At 35.9% G+C, this 21,120-nt stretch overlaps 1 protein-coding gene and 1 pseudogene across 1 annotated transcript; one reads left to right on the top strand and one right to left on the bottom strand.

Annotated features, from left to right (window-relative positions):
• Positions 1 to 2,684: 2,684 nt before the first annotated feature.
• LOC113859495 lies at positions 2,685 to 3,686 on the bottom strand. The gene has a single exon (XM_027492254.1). It carries the CDS (start codon positions 3,684 to 3,686, stop codon positions 2,685 to 2,687), a length of 1,002 nt encoding a protein of 333 aa, XP_027348055.1.
• A 6,432-nt stretch (positions 3,687 to 10,118) lies between these two features.
• LOC113860332 lies at positions 10,119 to 10,216 on the top strand (annotated as a pseudogene).
• The last annotated feature ends 10,904 nt before the right edge of the window (positions 10,217 to 21,120 follow it).

Here is a 21,120-nt window from a genome sequence, read left to right as displayed (position 1 = left end):
AGAAATTTTAGAAATGTGAGTTGTCTCTCGCAAAGCGCTTCTTTAATGTCACTAGCTTGATGTTAAATAGTCCTCATTCAAGAGGGACCAATTTCAAACACACTCGGGCTTTCTCAATTTGACCTCCAAGGTAGATTTGCCCATTCACCTTGAATTCTCTGCCATCCTTGGGATCTGCTATCAGTACAGCACCATATGGTGAGACTTCTTTCACCACAAAAGCTCTAGACCACTTAGATTTTAACTTCCCTGGAAACAATCTCAACCTTGAATTAAAAAGTAACACAAAGTGTCCAGGTTTAATATCCCTTTTCAGAATAAATCTGTCATGCAGCTTTTTGTTCCTTTCCTTGTATATTTTAGCATTTTCATATGCATTGAGTCTGAACTCATCCAATTCATGCAGTTGTAGCAGTCTTTTGTTTCCTGCACTAGCTTGGTCAAAATTCAACCATTTTACAGCCCAAAAGGCTTTATGTTCTACCTTCACTAGTAAGTGGCAGGCCTTTCCATACAGTAGCTGATAAGGAGACATGCCAATTAGTGTCTTAAAGGCTGTCCAGTATGCCCATAGAGCATCATCCACCTGCTTGGACCAGTCCTTCCTTGAATTACTCACCACCTTCTCCAAAATCTATTTTATTTCTCTGTTAGAAACCTCCAATTGACCACTTGTTTGAGGGTGATAGGGTGTAGCTATTCTATGCTTGACTCCATACTTCTCTAAGACTGATTCTAGATATTTGTTGTAGAAATGGCTTCCTCCATCACTTATCAGAATTCTGGGAACTCCAAATCTTGAGAAAATGTTCTTTTTGATGAATGAAATAACAGTCCTTGCATCATTGGATCTGGTAGGAATTGCTTCCACCCATTTGGACACATAGTCCACTACTACTAACATGTACTCATTCGAGAATGAAGTAGGGAAAGGACCCATGAAGTCTATTCCCTACATGTCAAATAGCTCTACCTCAAGTATGTTTTGTAGTAGCATCTCATTTTTCCTGTAAATATTTCCCATTCTCTGGCATCTATCACATCTCTCCACATATTTCTTAGCATCCTTAAACAATGTTGGCAAGAAAAGACCAGATTGCAAAACCTTGGCTGTTGTCCTTGAACTACCATGGTGTCCTCTATATTCTGAACTATGACAATGCCACAAAACATCTTTCTGCTCTTCCTCTAGTATACACCTTCTCAGCAGCCCATCTATTCCAATTTTAAACAGCAAAGGATCTTCCCCGTACATAATATTTGCTGTCATGGAAGAATTTCTTTCTCTGCTGCCAACTCATCCAATTTGGAACATGATTTGTAGCTTTAAAATTGGCCATATCAGCAAATCAAGGCTGGGAGTCAATCTTGAATAAGCTCTCATCTGGAAACTCTTCTTTTATTTGCTCTACTTCAAATGGTATTGCTTCAAGTGGTAATCTTGACAAGTGGTCAGCAACTCCATTCTCCTTCCCTTTCTTGTCTTTGATCTCCAACTCGAATTCTTGAAGGAGTAAAATCTACCTTAATAATCTGGGCTTGGCATCCTGCTTTGACAAAAGATACTTAAGAGCAGCATGGTCAGTGTAAACTATAACCTTGGACCCTATCAAATAAGATTGAAACTTGTCAAATGCAAAGACTATAGCTAAGAGTTCTTTTTCAGTAGTAGTGTAATTAATTTGTGCAGGGTTAAGAACTCTACTAGCATAATGAATAACATGCAGTTTCTTGTCTTTTCTTTGGCCTAAAACTGCTCCTATAACTACATCACTAGCATCACACATCAGCTCAAAAGGTAATTCCCAATCTGGCTTAACAAGTACATGTGCAGAAATCAATTTCTCTTTCAAAGTATTAAAAGCTACTAAACACTTATCATCAAAAACAAATTCTGCATCCTTACCCAGCAACTCACTTAATGGCTTGGCAATTTGAGAAAAGTCTTTAATGAACCTGCGATAGAATCCAACATGTCCCAAAAAGCATCTTACTCCTCTAACATTTACAGGTTGAGGAAGCTTCTCAATTACTTCTACTTTTGCAGGATCCACTTCCATTCCCCTTGCTGAAATCTTATGTCCTAAGACTATCCCTTCTTGTACCATAAAATGGCATTTTTCCCCATTGAGAACAAGGTTTGAGTCTTAGCAATGCTGCTAAACAAGAGATAAATTAGCTAGACACTGATCAAAAAAATTACCAAATATAGAAAAGTCATCCATAAAAACTTCTATAATTCTTTCAATCATATCAAAAAAAATGGACAGCATACACCTTTGAAAAGTGGCTGGAGCATTGCACAGCCCAAATGGCATTCTTCTATATGCAAAGACTCCAAAAGGACAAGTGAATGTTGTCTTTTCTTGGTCTCTTGGGTCAACTGCAATCTGGTTATAACCAGAATATCCATCTAGGAAACAATAGTAGTCAAACCCAGCCAATCTCTCCAGCATTTGGTCAGCAAATGGAAAAGGAAAATAATCTTTCCTTGATGCATCATTCAACTTCCTATAATCTATGCACATTCGCCATCCGGTTACTATCCTAGTAGGTATTAATTCATTTTTTTCATTTGGAACAACAGTTGTACCTCCTTTCTTAGGCACCACATGAACCAGACTTACCCATGAACTATCTGAAATTGGATAAATAACTCCTGCATCTAGTACTTTCATCACCTCTTACCTCACTACCTCCTTCATAGTTGGATTAAGTCTTCTTAGGGGTTGGACAACAGGCTTGCAATTTTCTTCAAATAAAATTATGTGCATGCAAAAAGAAGGATCTATACCTTTCAAATCTAAAATCTGCCATCCTAGTGCAGATTTGTGCTCTCTTAACACTCTTAAGAGCTTTTCTTCTTGATCTTTCTGCAGATTCCTGTTTATTATTACAGGTTTGTTGTGGCCCTCTTCAAGAAACACATACCTCAAATGAGAAGGTAATTGCTTAAGCTCCACTTTTGGCTCATCTTTCTTCTCTTCTTCATGATGTAGTTCTTCCTTGAGTTGGTTTATTTCCTTGTTCATACAGGGAAGGGAATCTAATTGTAGAATGCAGTCTTTCACTTCCGCATCTTGCTCTTCATGAATACTACATTTTGCTGCAGCTAATGTGCTTTCCAAGACCACACTTTCATCATTTTTCTTGAATGAATGTGGTATCACAACATCTATTACATCAATCTTCATGCAGCTCATATCATCACTTGGATGTTTGATGGCCTTAAATACATTAAAAATGACTTTCTCCTCTTGTACTCTTAGCATTAATTCACCTTTTTGCACATCTATTAAGGCTCTCCCTGTGGCTAAGAATGGCCTTCCTAATATGAGAGGGATATCCACATCTACCTCCATATAAAGTATAACAAAATCTGCAAGGAATATAAACTTGTCCACCTTGACTAAGAGGTCTTCCACTACTCCATAGGGATACATATATGATCTATCAGCCAATTGTAATGTAATCCCGGTTGGCTTCACCTCCTCAATTCCCAGCTTCTTCATAATGGCTAAAGGCATTAAATTTATGCTGGCTCCCAAGTCACAAAGAGCTTTTCCTATTGTGCAATTTCCAATAGAGCAGCGTATGCTAAATAACCCTGGATCTTTCAACTTTTGAGGCAGTTTTCTCTGCAAAATGGCATTGCACTCTTCAATGAGTGGTACCAATTTTTTCATGTCCAGCTTCCTCTTTTTAGACAATAGTTCTTTCATAAACTTTGCATATGAAGGCATTTGTTCTAATGCCTCTGCAAATGGTATATTAATTTGTAGCCTCTTGAACATATCAATAAACCTTTCAAACTGCTTTTCTTGTCTAGGATCTTGTACTCTTTTTGAAAAAGGTAATCTCTTGTATTACTCTTCATTAACAGGTTTGTAGGCCTGCTCAAATCTCTGTTTCTTGCCCCTTTTTTCTTGCTTATTTTTGCAATTTTCGTCATCATCTCCTCTCTTTAACATAGTATATTTCCCACTTTCAAAATCCTCTTGTTTCAGCTCAATTTCTTCCTTTGAATTGGTGGCTTCATCTTTCTTTCTTGGGCTGGAAACTATTGCTCCACTTCTAGTGGTTATAGCTTGGCATTGCTCCTTTGGATTCACTATTGTGCTACTAGGGAACCTTCCTTCATCTCTATTTGCAAGTTGCTCAGCCAACTGCCCAATTTGTGTTTCCAACTTCTTTATAGAACTTTCTTGATTTTTGAAATTAGTTTCTGTCACCTTCATAAACTGCAATAGTGTCTCTTCAATTCCATTCACTTTCTCACTCAAGGGTCTTAAATTTGAATACCCTTGGTTTTTCTAAAATTGTGCAGAAGAACTTCCTTGAAAATATTGTTGCTGGACTTAAGAAGATGCACTTTGGAAAGGTGCAGTAGCTGTATTTCCTCTTGCAGTAGAATTATGTGGATTCCACTTAGAAAACTATTGTCCGCTATTGTTATTTAGCTGGAAACCAAGTGGATATGGTTGTTGTGGCCTTTGATAATTGCGCATATAGTTGACTTCATCAGGTTGTTCCATATTTGTGGGATCACAAGCTCCATTCACATGGTTGCCACCACAGAAATCACAACTCAACTGTGAATTTTGAACCACACCAATCTGCATGTTACTTATTTGTTGAGTCAAGGCAGCAAGCTATTCAGAAAATTGTTGATTCTGAAGTTGATTTTGAGCAAACATGGCTTCTATGGATTTTATGTCAAGCTAGAGATTTATTATTGAGTAATCTATAATATTTTATACTTGTTCAATGTTAATTGAAGGATTATTTGGTATTGGAATAGATTTAGATGGAGTTTGAAATTATTTATTAAAAAAAAAAAAAAAAAGTGAACAGTACCGTATGAACAGTGTCAGATGAACAGTAAAACCGCCTATGAACAGTGCAAACCGCGTATGTACAGTGACTGCTGACGTCACAAATGTGTACAGTACGCGTGCACTGTATTTTCGGGCGTGAATAGTGCCCTGAACAGTGTTTCCGGCAAATACCACCATTTCTCTCATACTAAACCTTCCTAAACTTAGATTTCTCGCCAGATCTGAGATTCTACGTCTATTCTGAAGGATTTGAAGTAAGTTGCTTTAAGTTTGAAGCTAGATTTACCGTTCGTTTCTCTTCTCCTTCTCTTTCTCATAGAAGTTCATGGTGTTCTTAGGAGAAACTTCGTTCTAAAGCTGAATCTTCGGTGAATCTTGCATTAAAACAAGTAATATTCGGTAGATCTAGTATGAATTATCTTTCTGAGGTAAGGGGAGTTTACTTTAACCTATGAACTACATTTTGAACGGTTTAAGAATGCTATTTCAAGATGTTTTGATATGATTTTGTTAGATCTTTTGAATAAAAGCTATTTTCTAAGCTGTAACTGCTGTTAATTGATTTAAAATGCTGAGATTTTGGCTGATCTATTATAAACTTGCTTTAGTTGAGCTGTTAAAATAACTTTGGCGGTGTGCATCGTGCTGCGATATATATTTTGCATCATTATAGAGCTGAGTTACATGTTTAGGTGGGTAGACATGTAACGGTAAGTTCATGCTGAGCTGCTGTGTTGTGCTGTCTGGATCCAGATACCGGAATGGGTCGCTCCCGGACCGGCTCGGTTCCTTCTGGATTACTTAGGCTGTGAAACTAGTTGGAAACCGTTTTCATGCTGAGCATTAGATGGGCTGGAACTGCATGGGATTATTGCTGTGAGAAATATTTTGCTCTATATATATATGATTTTATTTTAAGTTTGGTAAGCTCACCCTTGCATTTCTTTCTATGTCGTTGTGTGCGTGTGTACTGCAATGATCGTACGGTGGTACGTGAGCAGATGTAGCAGGTGTTGCATCTACTTCACAGGCTGAGGGGCCAGTGAAGAAATGATTGAAGCTGGGGTCGAGTAATATTGCATCAAAGTCCTTTTTCCTTATATTTTGAGACCTCATGTAGAGGGAGCTACGTAGTATAATTTTGGGTATTTTGAATATTATGAACTAAATGTAATATTGTGTTGTTTTATTAGATATTTGTTGTAAGAAACTCTGTTTTATTTTGAATGAGAAGAGAATTTCATATTTATATTCTCTATACTTTATTTATTTTAAATAAGTTTGTGATGTAGAAACAATGTTCTCGGTTCCTTATAAAAGGGGTCGTGACATTTTAGTGGTATCAGAGCATGGTCTAGGTAAACCTACGGGGTGAGGTTGTTAGACGTTAGTTGTGCATATTAGACATGTGAATTTTAGCTGTGAATCATATATCATAATTTCTAATCATCAGGTTGTGAGGGAACGAGCTTGATCACCTCGGTTCTCAGACACGATAGATGTAGAAAATTTTGGTATATGATACTGGGGTGAGCTATAGGTGAGTCATACTATGTGAATAAGAGGCTGTTGAGATAAGTTGAAAATGATTGCTGAGATAAGTGTGTTTGCTATGCTGTGTGAATGCTGATATAATGTTATCCTCAGTGCTAAACTGATTAAATTGTTATGATATACTAAATATGAATATATCACTATAAGCTGAATCAGTGAATATAGTTATGTGATGGTATTGCTGAATGTATTAAACGTTAGTAAACTAAGCTAGTCTATATATTAGGATGGCTAGACCAAGAAGAGCTGCTACAAACCCTCCTCCTTCTGCTGACGTGAACCAAATGGCTCACGCCATGGAGGCCATGGCAGCCACTGTTAGGCAGAGTCTAGATATGATTCAACAGCAGCAAGCTGCAAACCAAGCCGCTGCTGCAACACAATTCCAACACCTGAACATACATGTGGACTTATCACCTGAAAAGATTAGTTGTAGCCGAATTGTGGTGACTAATAATTTCTTATAGGAAATTAAAGACAGATAAAGCAAAGGGTTTTAGTAAAAGTGCTGATGGTATTCTCAAATGCCAAGGTCGAGTTTGTGTCCCTAGAGATACTGAATTAAAGAAAGCAATTCTAGAAGAAGGACATAAAAGTAATCTCAACATTCATCCTGGTGTTACCAAGATGTATCAAGATCTAAAGCAGATGTTTTGGTGGCCAGGCATGAAGTGAGAGATAGCTGAATTTGTTAAAGCTTGTTTGACTTGCCAGAAGGCAAAGGCGGAGCACCAAAGCCCTCCAGGAGAGTTGCAGACGATGGAAATTCCAGAGTGGAAGTAGGACCATGTGACTATAGACTTTGTGTCCCATCTACCTAGAACAGTTAAAAATCATGATGCCGTATGGGTCATAGTTGATAGGCTAACCAAGAGTGCGCATTTCTTGCCAATTAACATGACCTTTAGCTTGGAGAAATTAGCAGAATTGTACATTAGAGAGATTGTCAGGTTACATGGAGTACCTTCTAGTATTATCTCTGATAGGGATCCTCGATTCACTTTCCAGTTTTGGCAGAGTTTCCAAGAAGCTATGGGCACACAGTTGAGGTTGAGTTCTGCATATCATCCGCAGATAGATGGTCAATCTGAGCGTACTATTCAGACCTTAGAGGACTTATTGCGGACTTGTATTGTAGAGCAGAAGAGTAATTGGGAGGATATGCTTCCTTTGGTAGAATTCACTTATAATAATAGCTACCATTCGAGTATAGATATGGCACCATTTGAAGCTCTGTATGGTAGAAGGTGTAGAACCCCTATCTGTTGGTTCCAAGATGGAGTACATTTGATGGTTGGACCTGAAATGCTGCAAGAAACTAAGGAGAAAGTTGAACTTATTAGAGAAAAGCTGAGAGCTACCCAGAGTCGGTAGAAATCTTATGCTGACCGACGCAGAAGACCTCTAGAATTTGAGGTTGGTGATCACGTATTCTTGAGAGTATCACGCACTACAGGTGTGGGGCGAGCCTTAAGAGCTAAGTAGTTAACACCTAAATTCATAGGACCATATCAGATATTACATCGTAAAGGACCAGTAGCCTATGAATTAGCGTTACTACCTCAGTTGTCAGGACTACATAATGTTTTCCATGTGTCGTAGCTAAGAAAGTATGTTCCGGATTCATCTCATGTAATTGAGCCTGATGTTATGGAGTTACGAGATGATTTGTCTGTCGAGGTCCCAGCTGCTCGTATCGAGGAAACTAGAGTTAAGGAACTTAGAGGCAAATCTATTCGGTTAGTAAAAGTTGTTTGGGACCCAGTAACTGGTGATGCCACATGGGAGTTAGAGGAAAGAATAAGAAAGTTGTACCCTCATCTTTTCTCTGACTGATGAAATTTTCGAGGACGAAAATTTATTTTCGAGGGGAGAATTGTCAGGCTAGAGATTTATTATTGAGTAATCTATAATATTTTATACTTGTTCAATGTTAATTGAAGGATTATTTGGTATTGGAATAGATTTAGATGGAGTTTGAAATTATTTATAAAAAAAAAAAAAAGTGAACAGTATCGTATGAACAGTGTCAGATGAACAGTAAAACCGCCTATGAACAGTGCAAACCGCATATGAACAGTGCAAACTACGTATGTACAGCGACTGCTGACGTCATCAGTGACATCATCATGACGTCATGGCTAAAACGCGTACAGTACGCGTGCACAGTATTTTCTGGCGTGAATAGTGCCCTGAACAGTGTTTCCAGTGTGAACAGTAAGGCGGTGAACAGTGTTTTCGGCGTAGAACAGTAAATTCCGGCGGTGAACAGTAAATTTCAAAAATTTTCTATAAAAAGGGAGCTTCACACGAAATTTTCATTTCTTCACCCCTATCCAAGGTTCTCAAAGGTTCTAAGGCCAAATACCACCATTTCTCTTATACTAAACCTTCCTAAACTTAGATTTCTCGCCAGATCTGAGATTCTACGTCTATTCTGAAGGATTTGAAGTAAGTTGCTTTAAGTTTGAAGCTAGATTTACCGTTCGTTTATCTTCTCCTTCTCTTTCTCATAGAAGTTCATGGTGTTCTTAGGAGAAACTTTGTTCTAAAGCCGAATCTTCGGTGAATCTTGCATTAAAACAAGTAATATTCGGTAGATCTAATGTGAATCATCTTTCTGAGGTAAGAGGAGTTTACTTTAACCTATGAACTACATTTTGAACGGTTTAATATGCTATTTCAAGATGTTTTGATATGATTTTGTTAGATCTTTTGAATAAAAGCTATTTTCTAAGCTGTAACTGTTGTTAATTGATTTAAAATGCTGAGATTTTGGCTGATCTATTATAAACTTGCTTTAGTTGAGCTGTTAAAATAAGTTTGGCGGTGTGCATCATGCTGCGATATATATTTTACATCATTATAGAGCTGAGTTACATGTTTAGGTGGGTAGACATGTAACGGTAAGTTCATGCTGAGCTGCTGTGTTGTGCTGTCTGGATCCAAATACCGGAATGGGTCGCTCCCGGACTGGATCGGTTCATTCTGGATTACTTAGGCTGTGAAACCAGTTGGAAACCGTTTTCATGCTGAGCATTAGATGGGCTGGAACTGCATGGGATTATTGCTGTGAGAAATATTTTGCTCTATATATATATGATTTTATTTTAAGTTTGGTAAGCTCACCCTTGCATTTCTTTCTATGTCGTTGTGTGCGTGTGTACTGCAATGATCGTACGGTGGTACGTGAGCAGATGTAGCAGGTGTTGCATCTACTTCACAGGCTGAGGGGCCAGTGAAGAAATGATTGAAGCTGGGGTCGAGTAATATTGCATCAAAGTCCTTTTTCCTTATATTTTGAGACCTCATGTAGAGGGAGCTACGTAGTATAATTTTGGGTATTTTGAATATTATGAACTAAATGTAATATTGTGTTGTTTTATTAGATATTTGTTGTAAGAAACTCTGTTTTATTTTGAATGAGGAGAGAATTTCATATTTATATTCTCTATACTTTATTTATTTTAAATAAGTTTGTGATGTAGAAACAATGTTCTCGGTTCCTTATAAAAGGGGTTGTGACATTTTACATCATATCCTCCTCTCCTTGAAACTTGTCTTTCATTCATATTCTGATACATCAAAGATGCCATCATTTCTATGATTTGCTGGGCTTCTTCCAAAGTCTTTGAACTCAATGAACCACCAGCTGCTGCATCTATCATGGTTTTAGTTGCAGCAGTCATTCCATTATAGAATGTTTCAAGTTGCATCCACTCAGGTATGCAGTGATGAGGACATTTCCTTAATAACTCCTTGTATCTTTCCCATGCCTCATACAAAGGCTCTTCATCTTGCTGAACAAAAGATGTAATTAGCCCATGTTGATATACTCCCTTATGGCTGGGCTTGAAGCTAACACTTGGCCTTATCCCTCAATGAGAATAGGAATAATCTAAGTCTGATTGCATCCTCACTTACCCCATTAATTCTGATTGTGTCACAAAGTTGCAAGAAATTGGAGATGTGCAGATTTGGATCTTTTGAATTGTGTCCAGCAAATTGGTCTTGTTGTACTAGATTTAGAAGTGCAGGTTTTATATTAAAGTGGTTGGGCTGAATTGTAGGTCTCATAATAGAAAAACTGAATCCTTGTAAATTAGGAACTGCATAGTCCCCTAGTGTTCTCAGTCTTGGTTGTTCTCCCATCTTTAGTTATCTTGGAATCTGATTGGGTTGAGGTGGTGGTGTAGAACTTTCGTGTTTCTCTCTTTGAATTTGCTTAAATCTTGCTTCACTTCTTAACCTCCTTAGAGTTTGGTCTATGTCTGGATCGAATACCAAAGTGGCTTTATTTTTGTTTTTCCCTCGCATATACAAATCAAAATTAACAAGTTAAACTAAAATTCATTAGTAAGACATACACTAATACAGATTATGCAGAAAAATATCAGCAAAAACATATCAAATTCAAGTCTAACAACTGCAGAATTTCAGAATCATGCAGAATTTTTCTACTGGTATCCTACACTTATCTTTAAAAATCAGAACAAAGTACTTGAATATAATACTAACTACCAAGAAAAATTAAGAAAACAAATACTCAATCTAGCAATTTTTCTGTTACTAATGATATTAAAACTCAAATTCCTCAGCAATGGCGCCAAAAACTTGTTGTTAACAATTCTAAACACTAGCAAGTGCACTAGGAATTACAGCAAGTAATGAGTAAATTTAATATCAGAATATCGTCTCCATAGGGAATTAGGAATTCAATTACCAATTCACAGAACAATCACCATTTGAGCCATACGAATTTGGAAAGGATGTAACATATGAAAGCAATGAACCAGAACAATACAAAGAATTAAACGTGCAGTAAAAACAGAATTTGAAAGCTGTGATGAAATGAGATAGGAATGAAGAATATTTAGGAATTTACTTCACAAGAATGTCAATATTAATTCAATTATACTTCTGAATATTCAAGCAATTGGTTAATTGACAATCAGTTTCATATATAACTAGTCAAAGGTTAATCCTTTAACTCATTGACCCTAAAAATCCACTAAACCCCCCTAATCCCTTAGGTGAAGTTCAATTTCATGTTGCATTAAGACTTAGAACCGTAGGATTGCAAAATTAAGTGTACTTTCCCTAAGAAACGCCTAATTCTGGTTCTTAATTCATATCAGAGAATCAATCTCAATTCCCATTGGCAAATGTTCCTCTTTGATCAATCAAATGAATTCCCATTCAAAGATAATGTAAAGTGTAGAATTAACAACTCAATTAATCCAAAAACTTAAATATTAGAAGCAAGAATCAAATCAATACATCAATTCGAGTTCCATAAACTCCTAACCATGGAGAATTACACAGACATTGTAACAGAGAAGGAGAAAGAAGGAGAAGAAGAGAAAAAACTCTGAAAAGCCATAGCCACGAGGTCCAATCCAATCCCTCTTCTTGAAGCTTCGAGGTTCGACCCCAGTCTTTTCTCTCACTCTCTCCCAACGAGAATCTAACAGAAAAAATGGAAAATGAACCAAAGATCCCGAGTTCTGAGCTTATAACATGTATTTATAGAAATCCCGATTATGTGCGTTGTCACTCTTGCTGATAAGAGTGGCCACGCAGACACTCATGTGGTTTCTGGAAACTGGAACTATCACTTTCGCTGCTAAGAGTAGCAACGCAAGAGGTCAAGATGTTGTGTGTAATCACTTTTATGAGTAAAAGTGGTCACGCACAACTTGTCAAGTTGAGGGCTCTCTGGAACATCCACTTTCAATGATAAAAGTGGTTACGCAGAATACTCTGAAATTTTGCCTTATCTGGAATGCTCACTTTCGCTGGCAGAAGTGATCACGCAAAGCTCGCTAAAATTCTGTCTTCTCTGGAATGCTCACTTTTGCTGATAAAAGTGGTTGCGCCCATATTTCACTTCTTCCTTGAGCTTTGGAGTGATCACTTTCATTGACAATAGTGATCACGCTCAGCCTGCATTCCATTGTTCTTGTGTTTTGGAGTCCAGAACTGCCATTCTTCCTCTTCCTTTCCATTGATATTCCATTTCCACGAACCTTGCTCAGATTATTCCTACAAAAACAAGCATAAATTTCACAAATTTTAAGCTAACTACATAATAAAAGAAAACCTTCAATCATTCTATTTTTCTAATTTTTCTATTGTTTCTTACATGTTTTCCTTATCAAATGGGTTAGAATTACACTAAAATATGAGTCAAAATATAGATTCATCAATTAGCATCCATGGTGAAGCAATTAGCTTCCATCAAAAGAGTGATGTTGCATCTTCACCTTCTCCACCATCTGTTCCAGCCATGTTGTGTGGGATTTGCTCAGCTACAGACCATTACACTGATAGCTGTCCTATACTACAAGAGTCTGACACTCTAGAAGCTAATCCTCAGGCTTATGCTGCAAATATTTACACTAATAAATTTCCTTTTCCAAATTCGCAGCAACAACCCAATTGGGATCTATCTTCCAATAGATACAACCCAAGCTAGACGAACCATCCAAATTTGAGATGGGGGAGCAATTCTCAACAGCACAACCAGCAGCAAGGCACTCAATATCAAGCACATCATGTTGCAGCCCAAATAGATCCCATCAATCTCAACATCAACCACAACAAGCCCAACACCATCATCAACCATCTTCTTCACAACTAAGTGCATCCTAGAAAAATGAACCATCATTGGAGGAACTCATGAAGTAATTGACCATAAACAACATCACTTTCCAGCAGAGAACTGAGGCTAGTATCAAAACTTTGGAGAATCAAATGGGACAGTTAGCTTTCTCTCTAAACCAGATGCAATCTCAAGGCTCAGGGAACCTCCCTACACAAACTGTTGTAAATCCCAAAAATGTAAGTGTAATCACCCTAAGATCTGGAAAAGTGATGCAAGAGCCCACAATGCCCAAGGAGAAGGAAGACTCAAGCTGTACTCCAGCTACAGTTGGTCAAAATGGAGAGGAAATGACCCAAGAACAGCCAGAACCTATACCTGCCCAACAAAAGGTGGCAGAAAATGTTGAAAGGTCAATTCCTCTACCATTCCCTCAGAGAGTTATCCAGCCACGCAAAAAGATTGAAGAGATTGAGAAAGAGATTTTTGAGACCTTCAGGAAGGTAGAGGTGAATATACCTCTACTAGATGCAATCAAGCAAATACCTAAGTACGCCAAGTTTTTGAAAGATTTGTATACTTACAGGAGGCGACTTAAGGGTAATGAAAAGGTAAATATAGGTAGGAATGTTTCTGCACTCTTTGATAAACAAAAGTCTAAAATGCCTGAAAAATGTAAGGACCCCGGAACATTCACTATCCCATGCATTATTGGTAATAATAGAATTGAGAATGTCATGCTAGATTTAGGAGCATCTATAAATGTCATGCCATTGTCAATTTTTACTTCACTGTCTCTTGGCCCTCTGCAGCCTACAGGTGTGGTTATTCAGTTAGCCAACAGAAACATAACAAACCCAGCTGGGATTGTTGAAGATGTACTAGTCAAAGTGAATGATCTCATCTTCTCAGCTAACTTTTACATTTTGGACATGCAAGAGGGAGAGTCAATGAAGGGTGCTGCTAGAGCAAGCTTCACCCTTGTAACATCCTGCACTTTGATTTAAATAAAATGAGATTTATTAAAGTATAATTGGAATAGATTTGAATGGAATTTACATTTAAAAAAAAAAGATGATGTCACACCCCATAATTTCCTTACTTTTAGGTTAATTACTAATTGTATCAATATAAATAAATTAGAATTAGATCATATATATATAGTTAGAAATTAAAACACACTTAGTCAGATTTATCGGAAAAACAGACGAATTAAGGAAAAACCGGGTAACGAATTATAATGTGTAATCTAATTTTTATAAAAATAATTACCTAAACAAAAGTTTTGTTTTTATAAATTTATACTATCTTAATTATGTATTGCAAAATTTATAATCAATTTTGGTGAATAAATATAGAAAATAAAAAAAATAGGTTACAACATTGGCCAAAAAGACCAAAATACCCTTGGATTAAGCCAAGAATGAAGACCCAAGTTAGATAAGGAAATGATAATGAAAAATTCAGAAATTTTTATGGCAAATTATTGGCCCAAATGAGGTTGTATTCGTTCAAGAACCATACCTAAACCTCAACTAGAAAATTCAAACCAATTTGTTAAAATTCAGCACTCAAAGTGGTGTGAAAAGGGCTAGGCAAATGGACCAAAACTTCCAATTTTGTAATCCTATCTCACCCAACCCAATTGGCACGGTTTTGGTACAAAAAAAAATAGAATTATTACGACACAAATAAGAATTGAAATAAGAAGAAAATTAATAAAAAGTAAAAATAGAATAGAGATGGAAAATGGCGCCACAATCACAAGATTGATAAGCCAAGGAACGATCGCCACAAGAGTTTTGGTCTCTTGATAAGATCAAAGAAAATTGGCTCACTCAAGAACCTAGAGTCACACGCTCTCACAAGAGTGTTCAATCTCAAATTATATTCAAAACTAGTTAAAAGTGTGTTTACAAGAGCTTATATATGCCTAATGCTTGTAAACTAATACTAACGCAAACCCTAATGGGCTTCTTGTACCAACAAGCCTAAATTCAAAAAAACTAAATAAAATAACAAGATTTTATCCTAAATAAAAACTCAAAATAAGTAATGACTAATATTAAAATAAATAAACTAAACATAATAATTAAATCCTAATAAAACTTGTTAGGGTTCAAATCCTCTAAGCATATGTAATTAATTATCTTGGGCTTTTCTAACTCTAAATTGAGCTCCCTTTCAAATAAGATAGCAACAATCTTTTCTAAGTCTCCATTTATTCTTTTTGCCCTTGCCCTTGTCATTGGTCCTTGAAGCTCTTCCAATGCCTTCAAGTCTTTGTCTTCAATGGGCCTTCCTTGATTCTCATCAGTTTTGGCACAAAAAAATAGACTAAATTTGTCAATAATTGGGCAAAATATCAGCTGAAGTGAAGGAAACCAATAAGAAAGAAGACTTGATTTACTAAAATTCCTTGATGATGACATAGGGTCAATGGTTCAATCCCTAACCATGGAGCCTAACCAAATGCCAACTAAACCCAACCAAACTTAGCCAAAAATAGTGTTATGTGAGTGGTTAAAATCTAAAATTAGAAACCAGGAACTAAAGGCAAACTAACAAGAAACACTTAGGCCAACTAGATGACATCACAAGGGTCCAAAATATCCACTTTGAGCATAATTATTAGGGACCACTTTTCACCTTGATAAAATCTGAATTTGGGAAAGCCTCCAACAGCAAAGTTACTCCACTTTAACCTATCTAAATGGTTGTGCACCCTCTGTCCCATAAAACCAAGAAAAAAAATTAAAAAGCATTCCCCAAATACAAGGCCTAAATTCACGTGTAAATAGAGGAAATTGGAATATCTAGCCAAAATTCCTTAATCCAGCTAAACCAAACTCTTTTATTCACCTGATCACATCCAACACATGCTAAAAATAAACCCCACCACTCAGACATGTCACTCTCCAAGCCAACAAAGTAGAAAAACTCTAAAAACACCAAATAACCCCACCACCAAATTTAGTAAAAGAACTTCAACATTTGAGGACCTTTTTGGACAAGCTCAAAGCTAACTTGGACGGGCAGTAAAGCGGCTCAAACCAGACCAAGAAAAAGAAGAGAAAGAGGAGATCAAAACACCCTTGCAACCTCACCCAAAAAGGCAAAGACAAAATCAAGTAAGGGAGGGGAGTATAGTTCATAAATTAGGGGAATACTTTTGCTAATTAATTTTGAGCCAAGGGGAACCCTTAACCCTTTATATTAAATGAAAATTTCGTTGATATATGGAAACAAAATTTACTTGCACAAGAAAATCCAAGAAAAACGTTAAAAACAGCGAAAACAGAAAATTCTGCAGAAAAGTCTTAACCAACTGTAAGTGGGTATTTTGAGGGAATTTTATTGATGACTTTGCTTGTTATGTGTTATTGTTATGATATTAGGCTGATTATATGTGAATCCATGCTCTGAAATTGATTGAGGGTTTTGTTAAAGTTTTCGTTTATAATCAGGAGTTTTCTGTCAGAAATTGTTTACTATTTCTGTAAATATTCTTTTGATGTATGATCTGAGTTCTAAGTTTTTGTTTAAGTTTTATATGGCATAAATACTATAAACTTAGTGAAAATTTCGTGATTAGGCTTTAGTAGAACATAAAAATGAATTTTCCTAAATTTTTAAAAAGATTTATGGTTCTAAGATAGTAACAACTGTTTTTGTGTTGGTTTTTATTTTTCAGATTTTTTTAAAATCACGATAATTCTCCTAAGATATTAGCTTGTATTATCATAGTATTCTTCATATTTTGGATTTATCTTGACTTGAAATAATATTTTAAATGTATTTTTAAAGATTTTGAATGAAAAGGAAAAGGGAAAATGATTTAAAACTGGAGAAATTACTAAGAAATAAGCTAGGGACTCTTGGACAGTTTTTGGAACCTGTGAAGTATAAGAATCATACGAATATTGACCAAGATATGAAATTCAATTTGAAGGATTGGACCTTTAGATGAGAAAATACTATGATTGGACCATAAATGAACTTCAAGAAGTTTAAAATAATTAATCACATGAGTAGTAGGACCAAAGGAATGTTTTTGACCATATTAAGACCTGGACAATGACTTAGAGGAAAAGAAAAAACGTGCTCAACAACCTGACTTCTTAAAGTTTTGAAAAAAGGACTAAACTGCAAATAATGTAACATATGAGAAAATCTTTGCAAAAATTTTTGTTAGTATTTTATTCATGTAGATAGTTAAATTTCAAAACTTTTTCCAGTTAAATTTCAAAACTTTTCCCACTAGTTTTACTTTGTTTGGATTTATATTGTATTAGTTATGATTTTTTCTAAAATTCTGCTACATGAAAATAGTATTCTGGGGGCAGTATGCCTTGATTCAATTTTGTTTTAATATCTCTATGTGGCGTTATTTTATCTTTATTTTTGTATAAAAATAGACTTATTAATGAAACTATTCTCACTAATTTCACTTTATTTGGAATTGAAATAAAATTGAATTTATTACAAATTTTACAATTTACTGGATTCTAAAAGTGGCATCATGTGAGCAGTAGAAAGAAACTAAGTTAAATGTTACTTTCTGTGTAAAAATTATTTATGTGTATATTTTTGTTGAAAAGTAGACACTTAAAGAAAGAAAACCTAGGTGATTTCATGAATTTTGGATTTGTACTGAATTAGTTATGAATTTTACAAATTGATGCATGAAATCTGAAAAATAGCCATGTCCATAAAATGAATGATTCTCTTGTTTTAAGAGATGAATGATTTTGATAGTGTGTATCCAATGGGTAGATTAATGGCTAGGATTCATTTTGAGATTATGAAACAGTTCATAGGGACAGTGGTTGAAAACGCCAAGTACAGGCGAGGGGCAAATAGTGTTGGTTTTACCATAGGGGATAGTAAGGTACCCAAGTCCTAGCAAGAGACCAAACCTAGCTAATTTGTGTCGCAGGCAGTGGGAAATATGCTAAACTATCCTGATAAGCACTAGAGCATACCAAGATTGGTTAGAGGGTGAGCCGCTATGAGTGACCATAATAGAATTTGAGCATGGTTGCTCGGTTCCCTATTTAGGATGTTGTACTTATGGCACTATCTGGATTGCGGGCACAAAACTTCCAATCTTCAACCCAGAAAATTAAATGAACAATTAATTACTCTATGGAGGAAAGAAATAATATGAATAAAATACTATGAGACGCTTATTCATAAGTTATGTAGTGGTTATTTTTATTCAGCAATTAGTATTGCCTTATGAAATAATTTATGAATGATTTACTCACCCTTTCTTTGTTTGTGTCTATTAACTGTGTTATGAATGCAAAATGAGTGCTGGGAGTATTCCTATTCCTGAGCAGAACATGACTTTTAGTATGGGGTCAGGAACGTGGAGCCATAATAATGCTAATTAAACTATTATCTTTACGGGTTGTGTGATACTAACTATTACTACCATTAACAACCCACATATTGCTCCCATAATTATGCAGAGTCCTGTTAGAGTTGAGATTCCCTACCCCATGTATTGTGCAGCAGCTTACCTGGGCATTCATGCTGATCCTCCTCCAGATGGATTAGATGACTAGAAGAGAGATCTGCTCGTAAAAAAAAAAATAGTCAACAATGGGGTATATTTAAATTATGAGTGCTTAGGATCTTTTCGTCTGACCTTCATTTTTTTTTAGTTTGTAAAATACTTGAATAACCTAGGAAAGGTAGGAGGTTTGTATTAAATTATCTACTGTTGAACAACAGCTCTATATATATGTAGATGTGCATTATGTGTGGGATATATGCCTTCATCTATGTTTATTGAACATGTTAAATTTATTAGAGTCTCTAAGTTGAACATAGTAACAGAATAATTGGTATGAAACTGTTAATAATAACGGGGACGTCTCAATTTAGTGGTATGTAACGTCACCTTGACATCATGCTGACATCACATACGCGTATAATGTCACGACCCCTTTTATAAGGAACCGAGAACATTGTTTCTACATCACAAACTTATTCAAAATAAATAAAGTATAGAGAATATAAGTATGAAATTCTCTTCTCATTCAAAATAAAACAGAGTTTCTTACAACAAATATCCAATAAAACAACACAATATTATATTTAGTTCATAATATTCAAAATACCTAAAATTATACTACGTAGCTCCCTCTATATGAGGTCTCAAAATATAAGGGAAAAAGGACTTTGATGCAATATTACTTGACCCCAGCTTCTAACATTTCTTCACTGGCCCCTCAGCCTGTGAAGTAGATGCAACACCTGTTACATCTGCTCACGTACCACCGTACGATCATCGCAGTACACATGCACATAACGACATAGAAAGAAATGCAAGGGTGAGCTTACCAAACTTAAAATAAAATCATATATATAGAGCAAAATATTTCTCACAGCAATAATCCCATGCATTTCCAGCCCATCTAATGCACAGCATGAAAACGGTTTCCAACTGGTTTCACAGTCTAAGTAATCCAGAAGGAACCGAGTCGGTCTGGGAGCGACTCATTCCGGTATCTGGATCCAGACAGCACAGCACAGCAGCTTAGCATGAACTTACCGTTACATGTCTACCCACCTAAACATGTAACTTGGCTCTATAATGATGTAAAATATATATCTCAACATGATGCACACCGCCAAAGTTATTTTAACAGCTCAACTAAAGCAAGTTTATAATAGATCAGCCAAAATCTCAGCATTTTAAATCAATTAACAGCAGTTACAGCTTAGAAAATATCTTTTATTCAGTAGATCTAACAAAATCATATCAAAATATCTTGAAATAGCATATTAAACCGTTCAAAACGTAGTTCATAGGTTAAAGTAAACTCCCCTTACCTCAGAAAGATAATTCACACTAGATCTACCGAATATTACTTGTTTTAATGCAAGATTCACCGAAGATTCGGCTTTAGAACGAAGTTTCTCTTCAAATCCTTCAGAATAGACGTAGAATCTCAGATCTGACAAGAAATCTAAGTTTAGGAAGGTTTAGTATGAGAGAAATGGTGGTATTTGGCCTTAGAACCTTGGATAGGGGTGAAGAAATGAAAATTTCATGTGAAGCCCCCTTTTTATAGAAAATTTTCAAAATTTATTGTTCACCGCCGGAAACACTATTCACCGCCTTACTGTTCACGCCGGAAACACTATCTAGGGCACTATTCACGCCGGAAAATACTGTGCACGTGTACTGTACGCGTATGTGACGTCAGCCATGACATCACTGATGATGTCAGCAGTCACTGTACATACGCGGTTTGCACTGTTCATAGGCGATTTTACTGTTCATCTGACACTGTTCATACAGTACTGTTCACTTTTTTTTTTTTAATAAATAATTTCAAACTCCATCTAAATCTATTCCAATACCAAATAATCTTTCAATTAACATTGAACAAGTATAAAATATTATAGATTACTCAATGATAAATCTCTAGCCTGACGTAATATGTGTGCACATTGTTTCTGGCATGAATAGTGACTATGAATAGTATTTTCGGCATGAATAGTGACTATGTATTTCCGGCGGTGAACAGTAAATTTTAAAAAAATTTCTATAAAAAGGGGGGCTGCACACGAAATTTTCATTTCTTCACTCCTATCCAAGGTTCTCAAAGGTTTCAAGGCTATATCTCACCATTTTCTCTCATACTAAACCCTCATAAACTTAGATTTCCTTTCAGATCTGTGATTCTACGTCCGTTCTAAAGGATTTCAAGTAAGTTTCTTTAAATTTGAAGTTAGATTTACTGTTTGTTTCTCCTCTTCTTCTTTTTCTTATAGATGTTCATGATGTTCTTAGGAAAAACTCTGTTCTAGAGTTAAATCTTCGGTTAAATCTTTGTAAAAGCTCTATTTTGAGGCAAAAGGCTCTACTTTATCATTTTCCTATGTGAACTACTTATTTTTTGGTAGATCTGGTTGTATTCTAGTAGATCTAGGTGTATTCTTATAGATCTAGGTATATTTGAGGTTGTATATGAAATACTTGTTGATTTGATGAGATTTTAATCTATAAAACATGATTTTAATCGGTGAAATATGCTTATATTTGATATAGTTAATGATGTTGTGTTGTTTCCATGAAAATAAACGGTGAAAAATACTTTTAAT

Source organism: Abrus precatorius, unplaced genomic scaffold, assembly GCF_003935025.1.
Source record: "Abrus precatorius isolate BTA unplaced genomic scaffold, Abrus_2018 Scaffold2, whole genome shotgun sequence".
Taxonomy (NCBI): domain Eukaryota; kingdom Viridiplantae; phylum Streptophyta; class Magnoliopsida; order Fabales; family Fabaceae; genus Abrus; species Abrus precatorius.
The sequence above is the reverse complement of the archived record's forward strand: the minus strand, read 5'-3'. Positions and strand labels throughout refer to the sequence as shown.

Coding starts and splice junctions, on each gene's coding strand:
- LOC113859495 (XM_027492254.1), bottom strand. CDS start 3,686: ATGAAAAAATTGGTACCACTCATTGAAGAGTGCAATGCCATTTTGCAG.